Below are 10,056 nucleotides of genomic sequence, written 5' to 3'. Positions count from 1 at the left end.
GTCATCTTTCGCTTGTTCTAGATATTTTCCAAAAATAATTTTAGGTCCACAACTTGTCGTTTTATCGGATGTATGACTTCGGTTTTGACTGTTATACTCCCTCCGTCTGATGAAAGTTGTCTGAAATTTGTCAAAATCTGAATGCATCTAGACACTTTTTTTTGCGGGTACCTAGACACTATCTAGTACATAGATACATTCAAATTTTGACAAAGATCAGATAACTTTTATGAAACGCATGGAGTACAATCTTTTGAGCCCTAAACTAATTATCTGAGATTAGCAAATCCGTTAGTTCTGTGATAGTAGATGCAGTCATCCTACTATATGTTCTTGTTTGTAACGATAATAGCAATTTCGAGACAGTTTGGTGAGGTGGTTGAATGAAACGGAAGATGAGCTCAAACTTAACAGAAACAAACGTGTGCGAATTATCTTGATCCGCGCGTTGCAGGCATATTTTAATGCTTTTCTAGGCCGTGTTTTAGTTTGGTTTCATTTGTGTTTATTCTTGCATAGCTTCTTTTGTATGTACAGCTTTTTCACTTTCTAAACTTCTGATGCCACATACATGTCCGTTTTTAATAAAAATATAATTCAAATTCCATTTCAATTTCAGATATGTGAAGGTACACATCAATCTAATGCCTACGAGAGCCACGCAAGTGGGTGCGGTTCGCTGCCGCTGAACCAGCGAAATTAATGGGGTACACGGGCGCTTTGTTGGCAGGGTAGAAGAGCCCAAAGTTCCTCTCCGTCTCTTCCCCGGTCTTCTGGTTCTCGTTGAACATGGCGAACAGATACGCCTCGATTGGGACAGGCTTCTTCGGCGTCCCGTGCGCTACATGGTCGACCAGTCCCTGGTTGTACGCCCTTGCGTTCTCCATCGTCGCCGCCACCCCTCCTGCCGACGGCCACCCACTCTCTGACACCACCACCCTCACCCCCGGCGCCCCGGCTTTCTCCAGCGCGGCGTAGATGGCGTCCACCATGGCGTCGAAGAGGTTCGTGTAAACGAGCCTGTTCCCGCTATCCGTCAGCGGCGGCGCGCCGGGCTGGAACGTCGCGTAGCTAAGGTTGATGTTGCCGGGGTTTCCCAGGTAGGCGAAGTAGGGGTACACGTTGGCGAGCAGCGGCGCGCCGATGGTTGCAAGGATCTGCGCCACGTCCGTCATGTAGGGCTGCGCGAACACGGCGCCGGAGGGTGGGAAGGAGTTGGCGATCACGTCCATCTTCACCGCCGTGGAAACCTTGATAGCGCTGAGACCCACGGTGCCGAGGGCGTCGTTCAGGTTCCGCATGGCGGCGGGGATGCTCTGCGCGGCCCCGCCCGTGAGCTCGTTGCCGACGGCGATGTACTTGATTTTGACGTCAGGGTAGTAGGGCTTGACGTTGGTTTGGACCCAGAAGGCCGCGTTGGCGGCGCTGGCGGCGAGGTGGGCGACGTCGTCGTTGGTGGTGCCGAGGATGAGGTCGATGCCGGCGTTGCGGAGCGCGTTCAGGGCGGGGGGCTCGACGGTGTAGACGCGCATGCCCGAGATCGCCAAGGAGCGGTAGAGCTGCACCACGTCCTGCGGCGAAGGGAGGTTGCTGCCGATGATGCCATAGCACACGCCGATGGACTGCACGCCTGCATGCATAAGCACACCACCGAAGAACAGAATTAAATAGGGTACAGTATATATCCAGATTCCAGACATGGACAGAAATATCCAGATATACAGAATCGTCCAAAGTCGTCTCTAATTGATAAGAAAAAACACAGCTCGGTGACTAATGTACAAAATCAACAGTCAAGTGTTAATTATCGAAACCACAGCAGTCAGCAGGAATGGTTAATCGTATTGTTTTCAAAATGTTCACCCCTGCCTCCAAATTGGCCCAATGAACCTGCATACAAGCATATTAGAAAACACAAGATACATCCATACCTGCAGGGGCGGAGGCGATCAGGACTCCGACAAGCAACGCCGCTGAAAGCACCGGAGCAAAGCCTCTCATGGTCGACATCGTCTTCTACGGCCCTGAGCTACTCTTCTTCTTTCTCGTAGACCCGAACTACCCTACTCTCTTTGCTTTGACCGTGTGATCTACACCAGTGCTGTGTATAACAAACCGCCCGGAGCCCCCTTATTTATACTCGCGCAGCTCAACGCGTGAAATTACAGCGCCCTACACAACGTGTGGAAATTGGGTAACCTTAGCAATTTCTGAGCTGTCACATACCAAAAATATTTCCACCGCATTTATGTTTCCAGAAAGAAAGATTCTGGAATTCATTTTTCAAGATTTTCCTCTTCAATGATTGACGCATCTCCTATCTGGAAACATAAACACGGTTCGAATATATTTGGTATGTGACACCTCTGAAATTTACAATTTGGAGACTCCTACTTCTAGAAAGAAACATTATCCTTGCTGGTGCCTTGAAATTTCTTTAGCCAAAAGCATTCAATCCTTGGAGACGCCTCTAAATCGGAAACTGTTAAACATATAATCCAGGCTTTCAAAAAAATACTTTCTACTTGAAGATTTGCAACTTCTGATCTTGGAAAACGTCTTCGGATGAGGTACTTGAATTGCGGTGATGACGCTAAAGGGTAGTGGCGGATACAGAATTTTGATGCAGGGTGGTCCACCTCCGTAATTTTTTTAAACACAAGTAAGGCAATGCCAACATATGCATATAATAATTTTTAACAACAACGTTATGGTCTTACAAACATATAATAATTCACTTTTAAGTTTGATTTTTTATTAAAGAACCTACATACCTTTATAATCTTAAAGAAGACTACTTTTTATTGGGTTACGCCTTGTCATTATCATTAAATTGTCAATTGTATTATCTTCATCTACTCTAGATGGAGAAAGTATATCGCTTAATGTCCCAAGAAGAGACGCAATGTCACTGGTTCTGGTCCTCTTTATTTTTCAACATTTCTACAATATAAATGTTTGACATAAATTAGTAAATGGCTAGAAATTGTTGGATATCAAGCCTAAATAAATAATAGTACAACTTGTAAAATTTGTATAATTTGGGGCTGAATTTACCTAGTTGTTATTTCATAGAATGAATAAAATGGAGCCCCTCGGCCTGCTTTACTTGGAGGGCGAATTGGCCTGCTGCTGGCCTGCTCCACACCGCCAACGACAATCATGAGCGAACGTTGGGACCCAAGCGACCGTTGTGGCCCATGGGGCGCCGCCGGCCTCCCTACCCTGCCTCTAGGTTAGGGGAAGTCAGGGCCGCGGAGAACAGGGCCTCTAGATGTTAGAGTAATAATGTTCCGATGCAATATACCATGAGAAAAATTATTTTAGGCATCTGCCTAGAAATCACTACCACATGTGACTCATCAGTCCACAACAAAAATAGAAGCGCTTGCAGCACAAAAAAACCCTTGCAACATGAAAAGATTGCGAAAGAAAGCAATGGCCTCCTCCTCTTAACCGCGGAGGCACCAACCTTTTGGTGGTCGTGCGAGCTTGGTTGTGGTGACCCCGTGCAGTGGAGCCACCAACCAAGTGGAACACCTAGATCCCGACATAACTACGTGAACCAGTCAAGGTGTCGGCGGCCGCCATGCCGCTTGACCTTCCCTTGGCATGTCGCTTGACCTTCCCTTGACACGTCGCTTGACCTTCCCTTGGCACTTTCTATATCAACATCTTTAACGGTGGCACCTCTCGAACTCCCTTTCACACGTTGATTAGACGTACAGATGAGAGCAAATGGAAAAAACGAGTGGTCCACATCCACTCGTTTAATCTTCTTCTGCTACCTATATTGTACCTTTCTGAAATAGATTATAATCCGACATTTCAAGATATACAAGGCAGAAAGGTGAGAGTGATGTTTTGGCTCCTGTGTGCAATGCCCCCTTTATTTTGAAATGCATTTTTGATATATTTTGAAAACATCATAAATTTCTAAACGAAAAATTCACGTGCTACATGCGCACAAAGTATTTTCATGAAAAACCTACTTATCGTTTGGGTTGTGCCCAAAAGAGACAAATTTGGTGTTAAAAGTAAGACTTTTTGTGAGACATGTTTTTTTTATGTCAACCACAAAAAAATACTAGTTTTTTTGTGAAACTGTACGAACCACATAGATTTTCCAAGATATACACGCAGATTTTTTTTGTTCGAATTTTTTGACAATTATAAATATGCTTTTTAGATGGAGGGTATGTTCCCGCGAGACGAATGGAATTTCCCCAGAAAACACTGACAAAATTTTATTCAAATTTCATTTCATTTTAAGATCCGTGCACAACAATCTAATAACGTGGCAGTGTTCCTGCAAAATTAATGCCATACACGGGCACTTTGTTGGTAGGGTAGAAGAGCCCAAAGTTCCTCTGTGTCTCGTCCCCGGGCTTCTGGTTCTCACTGAAGATGGAGAAGACGTACACCTCCATCGGCCCAGGCTTCTTTGGTGTACCGAAAGGCCCAGGCTTCTCAAACGTGCCCTTACCGTAGGCCACATGGTCGATCAGCCCCTGGTTGTAGGCCCTCGCGTTCTCCACTGTCGCTCCCACCCCTCCTGCCGACGGCCACCCGCTCTCAGACACCACCACCGACACGTCCGGCGCCCCGGCCTTCTCGAGTGCAGCATACATGGCATCCACCATCGCATCGAACAGGTTGGTGTACACCAGCCCATTCCCGCTGTCCGTCACCGGCGGCGCGCCGGGCCGGAACAGGGCGTAGCTGAGGCTGATGCTGCCTGGGTTTCCCTGGTACGCGAAGTAGGGTTGCACGTTGGCGAGCAGCGGCGCGTTGATGCTTGCCAGGAACCGCGCCACTTCCGTCATGTACGATTGCGCGAACACGGCGCTGGACGGCGGGAAGGAGTTGGTGATAACGTCCATCCCCACCGCCGTGGACACCTTGATGCCGCCCAAACCGGCGGAGCCAAGGGCGTTGTTGAGATTGCGCATGGCGGGGACGATGCTTTGGGCGGCGCCGCCCGTGAGCTCGTTCCCGACGACGATGTACATGATCCTAACGTCAGGGTAGTAGGGCTTCACGTTGGTCTGCACCCAGGAGGCAGCGTTGGAGGCGCTGCGGGCGAGGAACGCGACGTCGTCGTTGGTGGTGCCGACCATGACCTCGACTTGGGTGTTGCGGAGCGCGTCGAGGATGGCAGGCTCGACAGAGTATACGCGCATGCGGTAGATGGTGTTGAAGCGGTAGAGCTTCACCACGTCTTGCGGCGGAGGGAGGTTGCTGCCCTTGGTGCCGTAGCACACGCCGACAACGGCGGAATTCACGCCTGCGCCGTGGAACAGAGAATTAATTAGGTACACTAATATTCAGACATACACTGTACTACAGTACAAAGCCGCTTCAATGGAGTAGGTATCAGAAAATAATCGGGAAATAATCGTTTTGTTTTTGAAAAAATCCATCGATCTATGATAATCATCCATAGTTAGTATAAAAAAACCAAAAAAATATTAAAAATTACAAAATAGTTCTTTAAATAACTTATATCAAACTTCAAAATAATACTACTCCTCAGTCCCATGAAGATTATCTAAGATTTGTTAAAATTTTAATATATCTAAATCCTATTTAGTGTCTAGAAATCTAAATACATCAAAATTTTAACAAATCTCGGACAACCTTCATGGAAACGAAGAAAGTAATATAGAACTTTTTCGGCGAACAAACAGAGATGCATTATGCAACAGAGAAATTAAGCAAGCTCTAGATATATACGTACCTGAAGGGACGCAGGCGACCAAGACTCCGACGAGCAACGCCGCTGCAAGCTCCGAAGCAAAGCCTCTCATGCTCGACATCGGCTCCTACGTAAGGCCCTCAGTATTCTGCTCTCTTTTCTTTTACAGTGTGATGTATGCCAGCACTATGTGTCACAAGCCGGCCGAAGACCCCATATTTGTACTGGCGCTCAACGTGTGAATTTACGATGGTGTACAACGTTCCTTGACTATTTCTCTACCTCGTCATTCACAGTTCACCTGCAGACTTTCACAGCTCAGTTCTGCAATTTCTGAGCTGTCACATACAATAAAATCTATTAATTCCCGCTACATTTATGTTCCAAGGTGAAAGATCCTCAAAATGAATTTTCAAGATTTGCTCATTATTGTTGGGCACAGCTCCCATATATCTGGAAACATAAATAAATGCACTGAAATTATATTTGATACTATGAGCCAGTACACCTGGTCCACCATCGTTGACACATTTGTCATGTCCCTTTGGCAGGGTGTGCCAACATGGTGATGGTCGGAAGACGAGACCCAGCCTTGTGGTCAATCTTGGCACAGCTGAGCCACTTCTGCGGCATCTTGCCGGATGGGAAGATGGTCCGGCTGTCGGCTATTAGGGCATAGTTGAGCGGGAGGGGAATGGATGATAGGGACGAGGAGTGGGGACTGCGGTTTTTAAAGTAAGACCCGCTGACGGTTCACCTTTTATCCGCGTGACCGCATTGCTGGTCCAACTTTGGGTTGGAAATGTGTTGGTGTGCGGCCTCGCGGCCGTTTACATCATGCCTTTGGTTCTATTTTTGGTGTCCTCTTATCTTCGAGGCTACAAATAGATAGAAGTTGTCCATTGGTGCCAGCCCGTGGGAGATGGCCTAATGGCGGCAACTGAATTGCCGGTGAGACATGATCACATCACCATAGGAAGAAAAGGGCATAAATGGGGAGTCGAAAGAAGCGTATGTCATCAAAGAAAAGACAATAGCACAACAATTTTGGTGTCGATGGGGCATGAGAACATTAGTTCCTCTTCTTTTCTTAGAAGCATGGCTTTTTAACATGAAAGATACATAATTTGGTAGAAGATGATTGATTGTACAAATGGAATTTTATAAAATTAGTTTATTAAGGGTCTAGACATCTTCAAACAAAAAAAAAACTCTACATTATATATACTTTTAAAAAAATTATATAGTTTGCATCAAATGAATCCAAATATTTTAATGCCTCGCATTACCATTGTGTCCAACACTTGGAGCGCCATGTTCACAGCCGAGCTTTCTAGGCCTTATTCTTTGAACGGAGGTAGTGTTACATTTCTGAACCAGATTATGACAGATGTTCAAGGCACAAACGCAGACAAAATAGTACTCCTATTTAAATTTCGTTTCATTTTAAGATCGGTGCACAACAATCTGATTGTATATGTGGCAGTGTTCCTGCAAAATTGATGGGGTACACCGGCAATTTGTTGGTAGTAGGGTGGAAGAGCCCAAAGTTCCTCTGCGTCTCTTCTCCATGCTTCTGGTTCTCGTTGAAGATGGAGGAGACATACACCTCCAGCGGCACCCCCGTCGCCCAAGACTTCTTCGGAGTACCGAAAGGCCCAGGCTTCTCGAACGTACCCTTACCGTAGGCCACATGGTCGATAAGCCCCTGGTTGTAGGCCCTCGCGTTCTCCACTGTGGCTCCCACCCCTCCCGCCGACGGCCACCCGCTCTCGGACACCACCACCCACGCCTCCGGCGCCCCGGCCTTCTCCAGCGCGGCATACATGGCGTCCACCATGGCATCGAACAGGTTGGTGTACACTAGCCCATTCCCGCTGTCCTTCACCGGCGGCGCGCCGGGCCGGAACAGGGCGTAACTGAGGTTGATTTTGTCAGGGTTCCCCTGGTACGCGAAGTAGGGCTGCACGTTGATGAGCAGCGGCGCGTTGGTGCTCTCCAGGAACCGCGCCACTTCCGCCATGTGGGGCTGCGCGAACACGGCGCTCGACGGCGGGAAGGAGTTGGCGATCACGTCCATCCCCACGGCCGTGGACACCCTGATGGCAATACCCGCAGGGCCAAGGGTGTTGATGAGGTTGCGCATGGCGGGAACGATGTTCTGCGCGGCGCCGCCCGTGAGCTCGTTTCCGACGACGATGTACCTGATTCTGACCTCGGGGTAGTACGGCTTCACGTTGGTCTGGACCCAGGAGGCGGCGTTGGAGGTGCTGGCGGCGAGGAAGGCGACCTCGTCGGCGGTGGTGCCGAGCGTGACCTCGACCTGGGTGTTGCGGAGGGCGTCGAGGGTGGCGTGCTCCACGGAGTAGACACGCATGCGGTAGATGTTGTAGGTGCGGTAGAGCTGCACCACGTCGCGCGGAGGAGGGAGGTTGTTGCCCATGATGCCGTAGCACACGCCCACCACGGCAGTGGACCCTGCATGCGTGCACCGTCCAACAGAATTAATTAGGTGCAGTAATATCCATCCATCGGTGCATACTACGGTACAAAACCAAAAAAAAAAAATACATTTACATCTGAAAATCGCTCTGTTTCGTTCAAAATACGTCTTCAGTTGCATATGAAGAATTTTGCATTAGGAAAGTGTCACTTGCTATTTCTGGTTTCTCCAATTTTCCCATATCAAGTAAGCAAAGTGTATGTAGAAAATAAGGAGACTATGTGTTAAATTTTATTGGTCTATGAGAAAAGTATTTTTTTTTCTTATTTAAAAATGAAGTGAAAAAAGAGAAGTACACTATTTGATTGGAGAGTAAGCATTACAACGTTCTACACTAAATATATTTTTCGAAAATTAAGCTATACTACTCCGTAAATATATTTTTCGAAAATTAAGCTATACTAAATATATCGAAATTCAAAATAATATACTCCCACTGTCTAATAAAATTTGTTAAAGATTGACTAATTTTAGATATATTACATAGTAAATAGTGTGTAGATACATCTAAATTTCAACAAATCTAGGACAACTTTCACAAGAAGGAGTACTGCTAGAACTTCCTTTACGAACAAAAGAGATACATTATGCAACACAGAAAGCTAGCTCTAGAATCTCTAGATATATACACACGTACCTGCAGGGACGACGCAGGCGACAAGGACACCGACGAGAAACGCCGCTGCAAGCACGGGAGTAAAGCCTCGCATGCTCGACATTGTCTCCTACGTACGGCCCTCAGCTACTATGTAATCTGCTCTCTTTTCTTTTATTACCCTGCGATGTACACGGCCAGCACTATGTCACAAACCGGCAGGAGACCCCGTACTTATACTCGCGCTCAACGTGTGAAATTACGATACTGTACATAAGTTTCGTGGACTACATCTTCTCTATCTTACTCTAGCTCGTCATTAACAGTTCACCTAGGTATTTTCACAGCGCAGTTCTGCAATTTCTGAGCTGGCACATACCAAATCTATTCCCGCTACATTTATGTTTCCAGATATCCTCGAATTGATTTTCCAAGATCTTGCTCTTCATTGCTGGGCATATCTCCCATATATCTGGAAATATAAATGCAGTGTACTACTATGTGACACCTATGAAATTGATTAGTACTACTATGTGGCATCTGTAAAATTGTCATATATAGTGGACTAGATACAGATAGAAATAGTGAACCTAGACACTCAAACACATCTAGATATATATATTTTTTATAGAAAAAACCTAAAACATCTGGGCATATCTCGCATATATCTGGAAATATAAATGCAGTGTACTACTATGTGACACCTATGAAATTGATTAGTACTACTATGTGACATCTGTAAAATTGTCATATATAGTGGACTAGATACAGATAGAAATAGTGAACCTAGACACTCAAACACATCTAGATATATATTTTTTTTATAGAAAAAACATAAAACATCTTATAATAGTGAATGGGGGGGTCCATTTTCTTTGTTTGGTGCCTTGAAATTTCTGGAGCCAAAAACAATTCAATTGATCCTTCGAGGCATCTAATAAACATCTATGCATTTATATTATATATGTGCATTATATTTTCCCTAGTTAGGCATGGTATTGTCCAATGAATAATGGGCGCCACCACATGGTGTGGTCGGCTGGTGGGTATTTCTGGGCAATTTTCAGAATTTGAATAATGATTCTAACACAGGAAAACAATTATGGAACGATGAAAAACAATCTCAAAATCAAATCTACAGAAACTCTAAAACATTCTAATATGAAATTAATAAGTGGAATGTAAGTGAAAACATAGTTTCATTCATTCAAAATTACTTTGTTAACAAGGTTGATCAAGTCTTGTTACCAAAAAAAATTC

General features: G+C 45.8%; 2 protein-coding genes across 3 annotated transcripts; both read right to left on the bottom strand.

The window, feature by feature from the left end:
* Positions 1-608: 608 nt before the first annotated feature.
* Positions 609-5,819, bottom strand: LOC124660458 (glucan endo-1,3-beta-glucosidase GIV-like). Of its 2 annotated transcripts, XM_047198270.1 has the most exons (3): positions 5,741-5,819; positions 4,298-5,287; positions 609-1,630 (listed from the first exon to the last, which is right to left on the bottom strand). In XM_047198270.1, exons 1-3 carry the CDS (start codon positions 5,817-5,819, stop codon positions 642-644), a joined length of 2,058 nt encoding a protein of 685 aa, XP_047054226.1. In that variant the 3' UTR covers positions 609-641. The 2 variants fall into 2 exon arrangements, with proteins under 2 accessions (XP_047054226.1, XP_047054227.1); XM_047198271.1 differs by lacking the exons at positions 4,298-5,287; positions 5,741-5,819 and adding an exon at positions 1,932-2,079.
* Positions 5,820-7,139: 1,320 nt separating this feature from the next.
* On the bottom strand, positions 7,140-8,920 carry LOC124662380 (glucan endo-1,3-beta-glucosidase GIV-like). Its single transcript, XM_047200224.1, has 2 exons — positions 8,833-8,920; positions 7,140-8,176 (listed from the first exon to the last, which is right to left on the bottom strand). Exons 1-2 carry the CDS (start codon positions 8,918-8,920, stop codon positions 7,140-7,142), a joined length of 1,125 nt encoding a protein of 374 aa, XP_047056180.1.
* Between the last annotated feature and the right edge of the window lie 1,136 nt (positions 8,921-10,056).

The sequence above is a fragment of the Lolium rigidum genome, chromosome 6 (assembly GCF_022539505.1).
Source record: "Lolium rigidum isolate FL_2022 chromosome 6, APGP_CSIRO_Lrig_0.1, whole genome shotgun sequence".
In the NCBI taxonomy this organism is placed as follows: domain Eukaryota; kingdom Viridiplantae; phylum Streptophyta; class Magnoliopsida; order Poales; family Poaceae; genus Lolium; species Lolium rigidum.
This window is presented reverse-complemented; position numbering and strand designations above follow the sequence as displayed.

Excerpts from the sequence above, each read along its gene's own strand:
- LOC124662380 (XM_047200224.1), bottom strand. The coding sequence starts at position 8,920 with ATGTCGAGCATGCGAGGCTTTACTCCCGTGCTTGCAGCGGCGTTTCTC. Across the intron at positions 8,177-8,832 it reads CGTCGTCCCTGCAGGTACGT|GGTCCACTGCCGTGGTGGGC; the intron begins GTGTATATATCT and ends GCACGCATGCAG.
- LOC124660458 (XM_047198270.1), bottom strand. The coding sequence starts at position 5,819 with ATGTCGAGCATGAGAGGCTTTGCTTCGGAGCTTGCAGCGGCGTTGCTC. Across the intron at positions 5,288-5,740 it reads GGTCGCCTGCGTCCCTTCAG|GCGTGAATTCCGCCGTTGTC; the intron begins GTACGTATATAT and ends TCCACGGCGCAG. Across the intron at positions 1,631-4,297 it reads TTTTGCAGGAACACTGCCAC|GCGTGCAGTCCATCGGCGTG; the intron begins GTTATTAGATTG and ends TTATGCATGCAG.